The sequence below is a fragment of the Marmota monax genome, unplaced genomic scaffold (assembly GCF_021218885.2).
Source record: "Marmota monax isolate L192 unplaced genomic scaffold, Marmota_monax_Labrador192_F-V1.1 WCK01_AAM20220418_F8-fsc00160, whole genome shotgun sequence".
Lineage (NCBI taxonomy): Eukaryota > Metazoa > Chordata > Mammalia > Rodentia > Sciuridae > Marmota > Marmota monax.
In genome coordinates, this window is record NW_026694183.1 from 2,036,549 (window position 1) to 2,053,854 (window position 17,306).

General features: G+C 56.2%; 2 protein-coding genes and 1 non-coding gene across 5 annotated transcripts in view; 2 read left to right on the plus strand and 1 right to left on the minus strand.

Moving 5' to 3' along the window:
• Myh14 (myosin heavy chain 14) overlaps positions 1-17,306 on the minus strand; it is a 73,852-nt gene that overhangs the window by 46,370 nt on the left and 10,176 nt on the right. For 2 of the 3 annotated variants that reach the window (XM_046466227.2, XM_046466226.2), the window contains exons 4-10: positions 15,312-15,339; positions 15,081-15,183; positions 14,399-14,422; positions 13,158-13,250; positions 12,794-12,857; positions 10,764-10,862; positions 9,734-9,874 (exon numbers count right to left, since the gene is read on the minus strand). In XM_046466227.2, the coding sequence (XP_046322183.1) occupies positions 9,734-9,874; positions 10,764-10,862; positions 12,794-12,857; positions 13,158-13,250; positions 14,399-14,422; positions 15,081-15,183; positions 15,312-15,339 (552 nt within the window). The remainder of the gene's footprint in view (positions 1-9,733; positions 9,875-10,763; positions 10,863-12,793; positions 12,858-13,157; positions 13,251-14,398; positions 14,423-15,080; positions 15,184-15,311; positions 15,340-17,306) is intronic. The other variant, XM_046466225.2, reaches the window with a different exon arrangement.
• On the plus strand, positions 3,233-3,305 carry Trnaa-cgc (transfer RNA alanine (anticodon CGC)). Its single transcript has one exon. It is a non-coding gene; the product is annotated as a tRNA-Ala (tRNA).
• LOC124107916 (high mobility group protein B1-like) lies at positions 3,369-4,238 on the plus strand. Its single transcript, XM_046466228.2, has one exon. It carries the CDS (start codon positions 3,468-3,470, stop codon positions 4,086-4,088), a length of 621 nt encoding a protein of 206 aa, XP_046322184.1. The 5' UTR covers positions 3,369-3,467; the 3' UTR covers positions 4,089-4,238.

The following is a 17,306-nucleotide window of genomic DNA, read 5'->3' on the forward strand; positions in this document are numbered from 1 at the left end:
ACGTGGGGCTGGGGCAGGCTTCACCAGCACTCGGGGGTTTTGCTTGGCCCTCGGTCCGTCCCACAAGCGGAAATGAATGAGGACGGTCCACGGGGCTACGCAAAGGTTTCTAAACCGCTGACTGAAAATCCGAGGTAAGATCAACGTAACAACCGAGAAACGGGAGAAAACAAAGTGCCCTCGATTCTCGAGACTGGCGCTAGTTCCGGTCGACGGTCACCGCGGGCCCTGAACCCGCGGATGAGAATAGGAACCGAGGCTTCGGTGGAAACACCAGGTCTGGCTCCTGTGAGCTCTGTTCATTACGTTCTCACCAACTGATCAATAAGTCACCTCGTGTTTCGTGCGTTTCTCTTAGAGACACCTTATTGACATAGTACCCTGCAGACCTGGCACCCTGAGCTCCTGGCGCGCACACTCCTGTGAGGTTCACCAGACTCAGGGGGAGGCTCATCGCAGCCTGCGGGCTCTTCGAACGCTAGATGGCACTTCAACACTTGCTCAGGCGACATTTTTAGACAGTGAGATCACCAACAAAAAAGCAGAAACACGTGAAAACGTTCTACTAAATACACCACGAAAGGGCAACAGTTTACGGAATGAGAGACCAAGCAAGACCGTGGGCCGCACCTCTCTGGAATTGACTGTTCCCTGGCACAAATTTTGCCCTGTTGTACACGACAGCAAGTGCCCACAGAAACAGCAGGAGTACTGATTTGGGGCTTATAAATAAATCTCCTGAACAGGTGGATTTGCAAATGCAGCCTAACAAGGAGGTTTGTACTGGCTTCTCCATGCAGTTTTAGGTGGCCTGCGAGTCCAGGGTCCTGCAGTCTCCTGGGGGAGGGGTTGAAGGTGGCAGGAGTGTCCCAGGTGTCCAAACATTGATATCCAGTCCCAAACATCCTGCATCACAAAGAACTGTTCCCACCCTAGATGACTTCTAAATGTCTCATGGGACATTTGAGTGCATGAAATAATGGTTTGTGATTTTCTGAGATTCTAATTCACAACTGTTTTGCAGATGAACACAAAAGTATTCTGGGTTTTTAAAATAACAGCAGATTTTCCAGGAGGAGCCCCTTTTGCAATCCCAGGGAAGCCTGTGCTTGGCTGCGGGTGTTATCAAGATGTGGCTGCCCTTCCAGAACCTCCCCAATCCTTCAACAGCCAAGGCAGGGAGTCGCGCCTGGGCAGGCTGTCTGCACCGGTGGCTTTCATGGAAACACCAGGATCATCTGTTTACTCGGTGAAGTCATGCAGGTGGGGGCTGACTTCATCTGCACCAAGTCCAGGAGCAAGAGAAACAGCTCCTCGCTGTCAGCAGGCAGCAGGGGGTGCACTTAGGGTGTGTTTGGGGTGTGAAGGGACACCAGGGGCCTTTGAGGTGCTGTCAATACAGGATGCGCCCTTGTGAAGCTCCCTGGGGCTGCATGCTTGGGACCCACATGTGCTTTTTCATGTCACACCCAGCACCAGGTTGACTTGGAAGAGGAGCGTGTGGGCTGAGGGGAGGGGGCTGGCGTGCCTTCTGGGACACTCCTGCCAAAACCAAAACTGGCATCTAACCCTGTGGAAACCGACCCAGAGTGAGACCAAACCACCAGTCTCCTCTTCAGAAGTGCCAGGGTCATGAGTGATAAGGAACAGGCCCAGACTAAAGGGCTCGACCCAGAAGTGTGATCTTGAAGGTGACGTGGAATCCTGGACGAGGCGTGAACATGAATTCTAAAAAACAGAAGGTCTTGGTAAAGCCCGTGGGGCACTTGGCTAAGTCTGAAGGGTGTGTAACAAATGTTAGCTTCTGTATCTCCAGGGAGACCCTAATTCCTTGTGGAAACGACCTTCCATACTTCCCATCTACCCCCAAACCTGCCCTCTGTATTCAGTAAGCACTCTATAAGTGTTTTCACAAATGAACTTCCACTGGCCTGTTGGGGGGGAACAGTTCTTTCTGCAGCGCCCCTGCTTCTGGCGTCAGGGTCCATGGCACTGGGTTCCCAGCCCTCCAGCCCCTCCAGCCCCTCCAGCCCACCACCTTGATCCAGCTCTATCAGCCGGGCAGCCTTCTCCCAGCTCCACCAACACACTCACTCTTGCCCCTGGGCCTTTGCCCAGACAGCTGCCGCCAGGCAGACGCCATCCCTGTACCATCTGCATCTGGTTATTTCTGCCCAAGCACAGGACTTAGCCAAGTGTTGCCTCCTGCGGGGCCAGATGCCGACACCTCTCCACCCTTTGGCAGGTCCAATTTTAACTCATTTGGGTCCCTCGATGCTCCTGCTAGTCTGAACACCCCACAGGGCAGGGCTCCGTCTGTCTGGGCCCGTTAGTTTTCTCCTGCAGATTTCTGGCAAAGTCCACCTTGAGCCTAACGAATCAACAGATTAACGATACACAGCAGAGAGCTGACCAAATGGGGCTCACTGTTGACCAGCGGAGTTCGCCATGTGGCTGTGGAAATCTGGGTGGCCTCCTGGGCCTCAGTTTCCCCCACTGGGCAGTGTCTTCTAGCTGCCCTCTCAGAGATGGGGGCTGAGTGGACAGGGACAGGTGAGGGCCCCAGGAATGCTAACAGGGCCTCCTCCCATCCAGCCCCAGGCCCTGGTCTCTCCAGGGCTGAGGTATTTGGAGAACACAGGCCGGCAGGTGGAGTAGCCCTGCAGCAGGGACGGGCCAGCAGGCACCTGGATGCACAGGAGGAGGGACAGGATGAGGCAGCCCTGCCACCTCATGAGGGACTCCCAGGGCCACTTCTGAGGGAAACCGCCTATGAGGGGAGACGAGGGGGAATGCTGGGGCCAGGCAGGGGCAGGGCATAAGCTCTGGTCTCAGCCAGCCTGGGGACAGAGAGGACAGGCCTTGTGTCCTCCTGTGTGTAACAGGCATGTGCTCAGTGGCCAGCTCTGCCATCTGGGGTCTTCGCCATTTCCAATTCACAGATGAGAAAACTGAGTCCTCCGGGGACACCACTGGGCAGGGGCACAGGTGGCGAGGACGGAGCTGTCTCTAGCTCCATGCTGTTCCACCTGAAGACCAACAGCAGGGTCGGGAGAGGGTGGGTCTGGGTCTCAGGTATGTCCCCAGTGCCTGGAATCATGCCTAGCAAAAGAAGGTGCATGGGGATGTCTGGAACAATCGGAGTCCCCAAATCCAAAGGACTCAGGAGACTGTTATAGTCCTGCTCTCAGATGAGGAAAATGAGGCTCGGAAAAATGAGATACTGAGGGGCTGGGGCTGTGGCTCAGTGGTAGAGCACCCGCCTCGCATGTGTGAGGCCCTGGGTTCGATCCTCAGCACCACATAAAAATAAATGCATTGTGTTCATCTACAACTAAGAAATATTAAAAAAAATAGTTTTGACAGCCATTGCAGTACATTGAGCTCCATAGAGACAGCGCCGGGGCAAGTGAGAGCCGGACGGGCACTGGGCGACTCTGTGCCTCGCTGAGGAAAAATAACTAAACATGGGCAAAGGAGATCCTAAGAAGCCGAGAGGCAAAATGTCATCATATGCATTCTTTGTGCAAACTTGCCGGGAGGAGCACAAGAAGAAGCACCCAGATGCTTCAGTCAACTTCTCAGAGTTTTCTAAGAAGTGCTCAGAGAGGTGGAAGACCATGTCTGCTAAAGAGAAAGGAAAATTTGAAGACATGGCAAAGGCGGACAAGGCCCGTTATGAAAGAGAAATGAAAACCTATATCCCTCCTAAAGGGGAAACAAAAAAGAAGTTCAAGGATCCCAATGCACCCAAGAGGCCTCCGTCGGCCTTCTTCTTGTTCTGTTCTGAGTATCGCCCCAAAATCAAGGGAGAACATCCTGGCCTATCCATTGGTGATGTTGCAAAGAAACTGGGAGAGATGTGGACTAACACTGCTGCAGATGGTAAGCAGCCTTATGAAAAGAAAGCTGCCAAGCTGAAGGAAAAATACGAAAAGGATATTGCTGCCTACAGAGCTAAAGGAAAACCTGATGCAGCAAAAAAGGGAGTTGTCAAGGCTGAAAAAAGCAAGAAAAAGAAGGAAGAGGAGGAAGATGAGGAAGATGAAGAGGATGAGGAGGAAGAGGAAGATGATGATGATGAATAAGTTGGTTCTAGCGCAGTTTTTTTTTTCTTGTCTATAAAGCATTTAACCCCCCTGTACACAACTCACTCCTTTTAAAGAAAAAAATTGAAATGTAAGGCTGTGTAAGATTTGTTTTTAAACTGTACAGTGTCTTTTTTTGTATAGTTAACACACTACCGAATGTGTCTTTAGATAGCCCTGTCCTGGTGGTATTTTCAATAGCCACTAACCTTGCCTGGTACAGTATGGGGGTTGTAAATTGGCGTGGAAATTTAAAGCAGGTTCTTGTTGGTGCACAGCACAAATTAGTTATATACGGGGACGGTAGTTTTTCATCTTCAGTTGTCTCTGATGCAGCTTATACGAAATAATTGTTGTTCTGTTAACTGAATACCACTCTGTAATTGCAAAAAAAAAAAGTTGCAGCTGTTTTGTTGACATTCTGAATGCTTCTAAGTAAATACAATTTTTTTAATTAAAAAAAAATAAATAAATAAAAAATAAAATAAATAGTTTTAAAAAATAAGAAACTGACAATATTTGCCATTCAAAGTAAGGAGGGGAGCTGAGACTTGGAGTCCATGCCCTTGACCCCTATGTGATGGGCAGCCCCTTCCCTCATCTGGGCCTTGATCCTCTAAGCTGTAAAATGGGGGTGCACCCCAGGGACTACCGTGAGCATCACCATCACACCTAGGAAGGGCCACAGGCAGGAGTATCAGAGGAATGTGACACCACCACTCCACCTCGGGCTCCCTGGGGTCAGAGTGCCAGGCTGGTCTGAGGCCTCCTCCCCCAGCAGGTCCAGGACAGGATGCAGCTCCTGGGGAGGCCCAGGCAGTGTGTGTGGAAGGAATCAATCACAAATCAATCAATATGCAAATGGATGAGGGCATGAGCACAGGTTGGCAGGAGACAGACACTGCCCTGGGCCAGCGGGTGTCCTCTGGCCCGTGTGGTGGCTCCTGAGCCTGGGATGCCCCTATTGTAGCCCTGAGGCCCCTGGATAGAGACTCCCTCTCTCTAAATCTGTCTCCTCTGCAGACTGGGACCCTCTGATTGAGGCCTGCCTTGGACTCACATTCCTGCCCAGTACTGCCAAGGCCCATTCTGAGCCAGGGAAACCTGTTTCTCAATGTGCGTCCCACGGAATGCCAACCTTGAGGAAGGGTTCCACAATCATGACTGCTGAATATTCCAGCTTCCTGTCACCTCCTGGGGTTGCAGGGTACAGGTTCAAAAAGCTCCCAAGGGAAGCTGTTGAACCCTGCACATCCCAAAATTTAGGTGAGCCAGAAAACCTGTGTATGTCCCTAGAGCAAGGCCTGTCAACAACCCCAGGAGCTTCCTGTGGGAACCGCTGATGGGGTGATTATAACTATCAGTGCAACATCACTCAGAACACAGAACAAAGTCCCCTTAAGGAAGAGCCACAGCCACACTCCACCTTTCCCTGGATTCTCTGGTGAGGCAGCTGCAGGCCCAGTCCCGTGTACATGTGGGCTATTTAACTTCTTTCTATGAGAACTTCCTAGAAGATTCTGTGACCCCTCAGGCTCCAAAGCCCAATTTTTACAGATCCACAGGTTGGCCATCCTTGCCCCCATCTCCTCTTTCTGGCTAGTTATGATGGTTTTTGCAGGAATACGTTAAAGCAAACCCCAGAGAGGGTATCACTTCACCCCCAGTGATAACTCCTCTCGGAATGCATCTCAAAAGATCAATAAGGACATGCCCTCAACCCAGACCCGTCCCCATCACCTGTCCCGTCTCGCCCGACGAACTCCTGAACATCAGCTAGGACCCGTCCTGACTCAGGTTTCCCTGGTGGCCTTGAAAATGGCCTGTGAGGTCAGCTCAGGAATCTGTGTTTTTGTCAAGTGCCTGGGCAAAGGTGACGCCCTGAGGACGGGGTGGTCAGCTCTCGCTGAGGACTTCAGAGCTCTGATCACACACAAGCCCTGGTAGGGGGACCATGAGGGCTGGTGACATTGAGCCTGGCTCACATGAGAGGCTACCATGCCTCCCTGTGTCCCAAGCACAATCTCTGGGCCTGGCACACTTGGTGCTGAGGACTGGCAGGGAAAGACAGGACCTGATGTGGGGTGGAGGAGGCCCTGCCTTGATTGGCCCCAAATGCTTTCCGCCTGGACGGCCTATGGGTGACACTGAGGTATCCATCTGCTTCTCGGCAAATGGATCATGGCCTGACTTTGGATTCTTCCACAACTCTGTCCCCTCCTCTTGAATTAAGGTGAGCCCTGGAGCAGGCACCCACTGCCCTGACCCTCCGTCTCCTCTTCTGTCAGAAGCAGCATCTATCAAAAGGTGATTGGCTGCACTCCTTTCAAGGGAAGCACGAAATAAAACTGTAGCATGGCTCTATCCACCGGCTACACTGGCCAAAGCCAAATGGCTTCCCACCATGGTTGCTGGCAGGGATGGGGGACAACAGGCGCTCCTGGGGTAACTGGAAACTAGCACCATCTTATGGATGGCAGCACGGTAGCTCCCTACAATAAAAACAAGTTGGGAGGTAGGCAGGGCGGTGACAGAGAGGCCACAACTGCTGGAGCGGTGACGGGTTCCTTCCACCCTGCTTGTACACCTGTCTGACACTTTCCATAGTAAAGAGATGAAGTCTGACTAATCTGCAAAAAGGAGGACTGAAGCACGCCGCGTGCTACAGCGTGGACCCTTGAACACACCACACTGCATGAGGGAAGCCAGACAAGGACCCAAGTGGCACCATCTCACTGACATGAGGGCTCCGAGTGGGCAAATCCACAGAGGCAGGAAGCAGGTCTGTGGTTGGTGGGACCAGGGCAGGAACCTGGGGTGTTGGCAAAGGGGTGTGAAAGGTCTTCTCAGCTGCTGAAAATGTTCCAGAATGATCACAGTAACAGCACACAAGGCTGTGACTGTACTAAAGCCACCAAGTTGTACCCTTTAAAGAAATAAATGGTATGATAAATTGTATCTGAAATAAAGTTATCAGAATTTTTTAAGCTGCCAGATGCAGTGGCGCAGACTTAGGACCCCAGCAACTTGGGAGGCCGAGGTAGGATCACAGACAGGTTCAAGGCCAGCCTCAGCAACTTAGCCAGAATAAAAAGCAGACAAGGACTCGGTGGTAGAGCACCCCGGGTTCAATCCCCAATGCTTCCAAAAAGAAAAATTAAGCTGGATACAAACAAAACCTTCCCTGTCCCCTTGGATTCCACTTCACCTCTCAGAACTGGCCCTACAGATGTGCTCACGGGGACCAACCAGACCTCCTCGGCAAGGCTGTGCTCCACCTTCCGGTTTCATCTTTGTAACTCCAACAGCAACAGAATGGAAACGCCGTGAAGTGTTACGAGGTTAGGGAAAGGTCTGAGGTCCACTTCTTGCAGAATCACGCCCCCCCACACACAGGTGGAGCCTCTGCCACCAGTGCCACGACCAGACCACAACCGGACCAAGACCACACCAAGAAGACCAGACCAAGACCAGACCAAGAAAACCAGACCAGACCAAGCTGGGTCAGCTGCCAGGCGGCTGCGCCAAGCGCTAATCTGTAGTGCCTGCCTCTGAAAGTCCTGGGGACCCAGTGGGAGGCCAGGGAGCCAGGCACCCTCCTAGAACAACCAGCTTTAAAACCCAGTAGACGACAGCATCGGGTTTTTATCAGCAGCACGGCCAACGCCAGCCTGGGGCAGAGAGCACCTCCCTACTGAAAGAGAGCACAGCGGCCAACGCGTCCCGCATCTGCGCACTCGGCCAGGCTCGGACCAAACATGAGAAAATGTGTCATCTGTACTGAACACGTAAAGACTCTCCCTATCACTTAATCCTAAGTGACACAATGTGACAACTATCTGCATAGCATTTTCTTTGATATTAGGTATTGCAAGTCATTTGGAGGTGATTCAAAGCATGTGGGCGGGGACTATGGGTATAAAAACACAGTGCCACTTTATGTGAGGGTCCCAGGCATCCCGTGGGAGAGCTGGAACGCCATGGACATGGGGGTACAGCTGTACACGTCTTCTTATGTGTCTGAAGCACTTCTGAAGGAGACAGGTGGGAAACTAGGGCCAGGGCTGGAGGACACTTGGATTTCTCAGTTGACCTTTGGCCTCATTCTGGCCATGTCTCTTGAAGGCACAAGTTACTCCAAAATTTTTGCTTTGGAAATGCAGAAATCAGAGCTGCTGGCTGTGCTCATTGCACTGCAGGGGGTGGCAGGAGGGGTCAGCCAGGACCTGCAGGATGCGGCTGGGGCTGGACATGTCTTCCAGCTGCCCAGCTGCTGGGACAGGCCTGCTGGGGCCTTACACAACCCGGCTGGAAACTCTGGCGGGGTGGGGGAGGGCTGTGTCAATATGACCAAAGAGGCCGAGCTGTTCCGCCTAGGTAGAGGGCCAAGCGGCACTCCATACCTCCCGTTGCCACCCCGAGCAACAACAGCTCCTTCCTACAGTGCCAGGGACCAGAGGAGAATCTTCCTCGCCAGCTCTGCTAAAGACTCAGTGTTCAGCCGACACAAGACCTTAGGCCACCTTGAAAACACTGGAGTCCATCTCCCCACCTGGGGCCATGGATCGACAGGATCCACACCCCCAAACACACAAAAGATGTGTGGAAGCCCAACCCCAGGTCCTCAGAACTGACCTTTATGGAAATAAGGTCACTGAGACGTACTTAGTTAAGAAGAGGTTGCGGGGTGACCCCCGTCCTTTGAAGGGAGATCTTGGACACACACACTCCTGGAGAACCCCACGTGAACACGACAGCAGAGACGGACGGACGGGGTGAGGGTTCCACAGGCCAAGGAAAACCTGAGATTGCCAGTGGCTGCCAGAAGCCAGCCAGGGCAGAGGTAGAAAACGGAACCAATCTGCCCGGGGTCCCCCGGGTCCCAGACGTCTGGGAACAGCGAGAGCCTCGATTTCTGTGTCACAGCAGGTGGAGCAGACAAACACACAACATGCAGAGTCGCGGGCGGGACAAACCACTCACTGAAAAAGGTGGGGGCTTTGCCAGCACCCCCGCCCAGACCGCCCGCAGACCCCAGCCAGCGTCCCAGGTTGCCCCCACCCCTCCACTCGTGTGTCCTCACATGCCACCAAGGCGTCTTTCCTCTCCTAGAGCTGCCCTCATCCTGTCCCTGCTCCCAGAGTCCCCAGGGCGCCCCAGCAGCCCCAGCACAAGCCCCAACCCTGAGGCCAGCATTTAAGGCCCTACCGGCGCCATCACCTCACCTGCCTGTGACTCGCTGGACTGAATCCAGGAGTTCCAGGGCCTCCAGTGTGCCACTTTCCTTCCCCAGGACCTTGGCACAGGCTGCTTCCTCTACCCTTCCCCAGCCTCTCTGATGGTCACCTCCTCACCTCCTTCGTTGCTCAAACACCCCCATCTCCATGCGTCTTCCTGAGCCCCGTGTGACACAGCCCCTCCTCTCCGCCCCCGGTCTGTTTTCCTCCATGCCCTCATCACCTTCTAGCGGACCACAGAAACCCTTATTTATCTGCCCGTCAGTCTCCCCAAGGCAGGGTCCGTGGCCCCAGGGCCTACACTTGATAAATGCTTCAGCACATGAGCCCAGGCGGATGACCTGCCCCAGCCGGCCCCCCACCCCCCACCTCTGCCCCAGCCTTCGCCGCGGCTCAGGGCTCACTCACAGGTGATCTCCTCAGGGGCAAATCCCAGGACCCGGAGGGACTCCAGCGTCTCCTGGAACAGCTCCCGCTCCTGGCCCGGAGAGGATGACGGCCCATTGGTCAGGAAGCGGTAGTTGGAGCAGGGCTCCAGGAGGAGGTCGGCTGCAGGGGGAAGGAGAAGGAGGAGGTCAGGGGTCAGCCACAGTCAGGTCCCCTGATGGTGGACTGGGACCAGGCCCTCCCCTCTGTTGCATGGACAGGGTCCTTCCCTCACAGGTTTGGCAGAAAGCGCTGGGCATGGAGCTGGTGTTAGCACACATTAGACACCTCCTGTGTGCTCCTGATCAGGCAGGAGCTATCCCTAGCAGGTGCGTTGGGGCTAGGAATGAGAGTTACAGAGGCCATGGGAGGTGAGCACCAGCACCAGAGGACGTGTGGCTTCAGAAGCCACAGAGAGTGGCCCTGAGTGATGAGGGGCCATGTGGCAGCAGGAGCAAGAGGAAGCACAAGCTAGCTACAGGGTGAATGAGCAGAAATGGGAAGGAGCCGCCAGGCAGTGGGGGACAGGCAGTGGGGGACAGGCGCGGAGGGGGCGTGGCCGCAGAAGCGGGGGTGTGGCTGCAGGAGCGGGATGGGGGCGCTGGCAGCAGCCGAGAGGGGCACACACCAGGACCATCAGGAGGCAAGAGGCAGCCGGAGCCACAGCAGAGCCGGAGTCACCGGGTAACCCTGGCTGTGTGAGCAGGGGCAGAGGAGCCACAGCCAGCGGAGCCCGCAGCGTCAGAAGTGTGAGCAGGAGCCAGGGGGCCACACAGCCAGGAGGAGCAGGGGCCAGGAGGCAGCGGAGCCACGAGCCAGGACAGGACGGGAGCAAGAGTCAGGAGAGAGCTGGAACCAGAGGGCAGCAGAATCCACCGAGGACCCAACACAACGCAAGAGCCGCACGGGAGCGTCCTGCTCCTTCCTCCCCGGGCCCCCAATGCGGCTCCCACCCCTCCCTGTGAGCAGCGCAGGGCAGGGCAGGGCTGGGCAGGGCTGGGGGTGCGCTGACCCTTGAGCTGCTCCCCAGCGCCCCCGAGCAGCTGGTAGAAGATGTGGAAGCTGCACTCGTCCTTGGCCTGGCGGATGGCGCGGGACTTCTCCAGCAGGTCTCGGGGGAGGCGAGTCAAGGAGCCAGAGAGAGAGGAGGGAGCCCAGGAGCCCTGGGTGTTGCCAGGCCAAGACAGGGGTCCCCCAGCCCACATACCCCTGCAAAGCTGTGGAGTCACCTGCAGCCCGGCTAGTGACTGTGCCACTAACTGGGTAAGTGGACTTGGGCATGTCACCTAAGCACTCAAGCCTCAGTTTCCTTATCTGCTCAAGGGGCTTAAAAATACCACCTCTGAGTGAGCTGCCGCCAGAGAAAATGACCTGCCAAACAGGAAGCACCCAGAACAGCACCTGGCTCACCATTACCCAAAGGCAAGCAGGGTGTCAGCTCCCGGCCAGCCTCAGTCTTCCCACCTAGACGTTGGGACTGTGAGCTCCCTCAGCCCACTAGACGGTGTCCCTCACGTGTTCTTTCCTTCTAAGTCATGTGACATGTTTACACAATAAATAATGGCAGGACACCTTAGAGCAAAATAAAACACAGGACCATGGAGCCCATATTTTGCCCAAGATCAAATCATGAGGTCTCTTTTCCAAAAGTGGGTGAAGATGGTAGGTAATCTGCTTGAGGTGGATGGGAGGGGTGGGGGAAGGGCCCCTGGAGGAATGGGGACCCGGATCACGATCACCCCAAGCCTTGGCTTCCTCCTGCTGAGAGGGGATGACAGCAGCACCACTGGGGTGAGGATTCCAGCCCAAGCCCCCACCCATGGGCCACCCTGACACCCCTCTGACTGGCCCGGGTGGTTACTGGGCCTGTGAGCAAGAGCCCACGTACCTGTCACTGGTCTCAAAGGCAGCTGGGCCCAAGAGCTGAGACCCCTGGTCCTTCTGGCCTGAGCAGAGACCCTTTCCCCAGGTGCAGGGAGCCAGCCTGAAGGTGGGGACGTGGCTTCTTATTAACAGTTGGTGGCGTTATTGCTGTATGGTTGTCAATCAATTATCACCCCTCAGGACATGGCTAACTACTGTAGTCATGAATGGCTGGCAACGATGGCTTTTTCTATGCGGTGGGCTCCCTCGCTAAGCTGTGACTCACACAGTCCTCCAAGCCCCTTGAGGCAGAAGGAGACACTGAGGCAGAAGGTGTGCAAATGGAGTGGCCAAGGTGCAGCCGCAAAGCCACAGAGTAGGATGTAAGCCAGGAGGTGTGAGTCCCTTTCTCTTCCTTCTGGCCTCCTGGAGGGCTGGTGTCTCATCCTGGAAATTCCTTTGAGCACTGCATGCCAGCCGTGCAGGGCAGCGTGACAGGGCAGCGTGACAGGGCAGCCCGAGGCCTCTCCCTGTAAGGCCCGCTGGCTAGGTGGGCTGGCGCTGGGAACCCAGATTCTGGGAGGGTCCCTGGCATTCCCTAACTGAGGAGGGGCTCACTGGGACTGGATGTTTTGGGCATCTGTGTGGTCTGCACTGAACACCTGCCATCCTTCTAGGAGTTGGGGATTTTGGCACATGCTAGGCAGGGAGGCCATGTGACTAGCCCCCATAACAACCCTGCACCCCAAGACTCTGAGGCTGGACAACATCCATCGCAGTTATCATACCTCACCACAGGAGACATCTTGAGTGTCTCCACTGAGAGAGGGTTCTGGAAGCTCTAGCTGGCTTCCCTGGATTTGGCCCTCAGAGCCATCTCCCCCTCCTGACTTCGCTCGGCACCTCTTCACTGTGGTGAGCCACAGCCAGGCTCTGCATCTGAGTCTGGGGATCCTTCCAGTCAATCACTGGAGGTGGGTGGGCACGAGGACCCCTAGCCCAGCACCTGCAAAACCAGCAGCCACCCACACCCTGCTGCCTAGGAGCCAGAGACACTGCATTTGAGCTCGGGAAGTGGGGGGTGGCAGCCCTGCACTGGAGTCTGCCACATTCAAAGGGCCACCTTCCTTGGCCACCCCAGGTCCTCCCGGGGCACCCTTCAGGGCTGTGAGAGGATACAGGTCTCGATGTTGGCGCCCACGATGTACCCAGCAACGTCAAAGTTGATGCGGATGAATTTTCCCTGGGAGGGACGACATGGGAGCTTCAGAGAGGGTCTTTTACCCCTCAGACCCCAAGGGACCCCACCCCACACCCACCAGAGCAGGAGTGCCTCTGACTTCCTCTCCACTGATACCGAATCCCATCCCAAGTGTGCGTTCCCAGGGAAGGGTTCCCTGGAGAATTCAAGGTCCAGACCCAGCCTCCTCCCTCAGACCTGGGGTCCAGGCCCAGCCTCCTCCTTCAGCAAGCCCACCCGTCTGGCCCCACCCCAGGTGCCCAGCGCCCGTACCCCTGGCGCCCAGCCGTCCCCAGCACTCACAAATCGGGAGGAGTTGTCGTTCTTCACTGTCTTGGCGTTGCCAAAGGCCTCCAGGATGGGGTTGGCCTGAAGAAGCTGCCGCTCCAGCTCCCCCTGCCGGCGTGGGACATGGGCGTCAGGGACAGGGGACCAGGCGGCCCAGCCAGGGCGGTGCGTCTAGCGGGCTGAGGGTCGGTGTGGGAGGGGCCCTCCTGCGGGGGGTCATGCCCGCCCCCCACATCCGGGTCCTGCTGCTCCTTCTATCACGAGGGCAACCGCGAAGCGCCTCCAAGACGTCCCGAGGGGAGATGGAGCCAAAGAGCAAAAAACAAGCCGGAGAGCAACGCCCACAGGCGATCCATTAATTCAAAATAAGTCGAGGGAGAAACACCAGGAAACAAGACTCTTATTTCTACAGATACACACATGTTGGTAAACATGGAAAAGACTGCCAGGTCACACACCAAGCTGTCAGCCGCGCAAGCCACTCGGGACTGCGAGGAGGAGAGGGGACTTCCACCCTGTCTGATTTTGTCCTGGTGGTGCTGCATATGCGTCCAGGTGTCACTTAGAGAATAAGTCTACACCATCCAGGTAAAGCTCTTCAAACCATCCGGCACAAAGCAGGCATTCCGGAAGGGGTGGGTTCCTTCCCCAACAAGCCTGCTCCATGGCAGGACCCTTACGCTGACTTTCCCTCCTGACCCTCAGTGTTAGACCTGGCACATAGTAGGTGCTCAGTAAACAGAAGCCCACGTGTGTCTTCTCAGTCTACATCGTGCTTGAGTTGGATGAAATGGTCTCAGCTGGTGGATGGTTTTGAAGAGTGAAAAAATATATGCAAAGCGAAATGGACATGTGGCTTGGCACATGAGCATTCAATACGGGAATCCGCCTCCCTCGCTCAGCCGCCAGCTCTGTGTGTGTGGAGGCAGTGTCACCGCCACCTCTAGACACACAGTGGATCAGCAATAAGAGGTACATTGGTATCTGGGCTATCCATGTTAGCATGGGGCCCGGGTACATGCACACAGTAGGGCCACTGAAAACAGCAGCAGAGGGCAGTGTCTACACAGTAGGGTTGCACCAAATGACAGCATGGGCCTTGGCGTGCACACAGTAGGATTGATAAGTGCAGTCCTACTGTGCGCAGTCCTTGGCTGGTGCGATCACTCTTGGACCCTCTCTATCAGATGACCATGGGCTAGGTGGCCAGGGCACATTAGGGGTAGCAAGACTGGAGGCAGTTCTCTGCTACTCACATAAGACACGGTGCTGGCGGAGGCCTGAGGAAGTCACGGGACACGAGACATGGACCAGGACACAGCACATGGAACGTGGACAGACACACAGGTGAACAGGTGGCCTTGGGCAGAGGCAGGGCCAGGGGGCAGAGGAACCAGGTGTGTGGAGCGGGATGGCACGGGGCGGGGCCACAGGCGCGGGTGTGATCCCACTCCAGGGTGCGAGCAGGATTCACCCGCCCCTGCCTGGGGTTTCTCATGGTTACCTCGGGGAGACAGAGGCCCTGCTTCAGGGCTGCTGAGTCACAGGACAGAGATGTGGGAAGTGGGAGCAGCACAGGCAGCCATGCAGACCCCAAGCCCAGGCACATGGACACCATAGTCGGGCTCAGAGTGCCGGGTGCCATTCGGGGCCATCTGTGTATGGCCCCGCCTCACTCCCAGCACCACTGCAGCACACAGTAGGTGCTCAGGCACACAGTAGGTGCTGTAGGCATACAGTAGGTGCTCAGGCACACAGTAGGTGCTTCAGGCACACAGTAGGTACTCAGGCACGCAGTAGGTGCTCGGGCGCCCTGGGGGGGGGGCAGGAGACGGCAGCTCAGTGAGGGAGGCAGGCAGTGTGTGGGGAGCAAAACCCAGGACAGAGGGGACGATGCTGGTGGCCAGGCCTGGGGTGTCCCGAGGCTGGATGGCTTACGGGGACGCCAGGCTCCTTCCGGCCCTTCGGCGATGATGCCACGTGGGCCAGGTATTGGATGACCTTCTTGGTATTTTCTGTCTTCCCGGCTCCAGACTCCCCGCTGTGGGGGAACATGGGGAAGCACAGGGCTGGGTAAGGGGGCCAGGTAGCCCCTGCCCTGCCCGCTGCAAAGAGAACCATGCCCAGCCGGGACCCTCTTCCTCCAGGAAGTCCTTCCAGATTACTCACGTGCAGAGAATGGACTGATCCTCTCGGTCTGTAGAGGAAAGAAGGGGAGCATGTCATGTGGGAGGGGCTCTCCCACAGGACCCTCTGGTCCCTTATGCATTTTAAAATCATTTCCAAAGGGTAAGGAAATGATTGGGTTCTGTTGCACGACACTCCTGGATTCTAATATCCCTCCCTGACTAAACCTCTTGCTTGCTGTGTGACCCTGGGAAAGCAGCTGCCCTCTCTGTGCCTTGGTTTCCTCACCTGGAAACGGAGACCACAAACCCCACCTGAACAGATCATAATCACGATTTGAGTCCCTATTGTGCGCCACTTCATCTGGGCTTCAGAGACTCAAAGACACAGAATGAAGTCTTGAACTTCAGCCCCATCTGCCCACCTGGGCCCTGCAGAATCATTCCCACGCAAAGGATGACCTGCTAAAATGCAGCCGCCTAGGACTCGGGGACAGGACGGTGTCTGCTGTCGTGGAGCTGCAGCTCGGGAACCAACACCAAAGACGCGTTTGGCTCCTCAGGTGGACAGAGCCAGGCCCGAAGCTGGGGTCGGAGGGGACGGCATGGGGACACAGCAGGCCAGCTCACAAGAGGGGACCTTTCAGACAGGGGCAGCACTGCGGGCGGGCGGAGGACACAGCCCCAGGCCCTGCAGGAGGCGCTGAGCCGAGGGGTGGAGAGACAGAAGAGGCGGGGGGGGGGGGGGGGGGGGGGCGAGGCGGGAGGGGGCAGCTGGGTTTTGAGCCTCATTGAGGGGGTTTTAAGGGGGGGCCGGGGTGGGGGGGTTAAGCCAGAGGATGAGCTGCACCCAGCAGGACCTCGGGGCGAGCAGCCTGGTTCGGGTGTCATAGGGACACAGCGTTGAGACCTGGCTGGTTCTCTGTGTGGCCTGGGACCAGCCGCTCAGCGGCTCTGTGCCTCCAATTCCCCGTCTGACAAAGGGGACGTGAAGCAGCAGCCCAGGGAGGCAGTCAGAGCTCAGAGAGATTGTCCTCAACACGCCCAGCAGGGAACGAGACCTTACAGCAGGACACAGAGACCCAGCGCCCAGCCACCCACCCACCGGTGTCACCCCAGAGTGGCTGCACTGCTCCGGGCCTCAGTGTCCCCATCTAGAAATGAGAGACAGCGGGTACCGGAGGCTAATGATGTAACCCAGCGACATACAAACGGAGGACTGCCAGGAGAAACAGCTGAAGCCACTATTCCAGTGGGGGACGTCAACATCCCTTGCACAAAAACAGACAGACGGGCAGGACGAAGATCAGGAGGTCAGAGCTGAACCAGGGCCCCGTGGAGCAGCTGGGCACCGTGGGCCGCCAGCCTCACGCACCACAGCGGAACACCCCGCCCGTGACCGTCTCAAGACAGAAAGGGCCTCTGCACCACGACACACTGCACGGGCTGGTGGGGATCCAGAGCGAACCCCGGCTGCCCTCAGACCACAGGGAGTTGACTAGAAACAGAATCAGAAAGACAACTGGAAATCGCAGCCCGCACCCAGAGCCAACCACACGCGGGTCCAGGCAGGCTCCCGGAGAAACAGATCTGGGAAAGATGCGGGCGTGCGGGCTCACCCGACTCGGCTGTTTATCCCTCAGATATCACAATAGCTGGCAGGTGACAATAGCTCGGGATTATGAGGAAAGCAAATAAGGAACAAAGTTACGTTACATGGCTAGACGCGGCTGGCTGTCACCACACACAGCTGGGTCACGTGAGCCTGAACCCATCACCTGGAAGGACACTCTCACACACTCAGAGGCACCTTCCAGGCACCCTGCACCCGTGATTCTCCAACCCTCAGCATGAAGCAGGCACCGGGACCCGCAGCACATGCCCATTGCTGGGTGTCCCCAGAGCCCCAGAACGTCTGACTCAGCAGGTGGTGGGGAGGGGGAGTAGCCAATGCTGTCCCCGCTACGGGGACCACCACATTAGATGACGTGCGTGTATTATTAAAACACACAGTAGAAATGCAGCGTATCAATACAAT

Bases quoted from the DNA above. Each gene is read 5' to 3' on its own strand.
- LOC124107916 (XM_046466228.2), top strand. From the start codon at position 3,468: ATGGGCAAAGGAGATCCTAAGAAGCCGAGAGGCAAAATGTCATCATAT.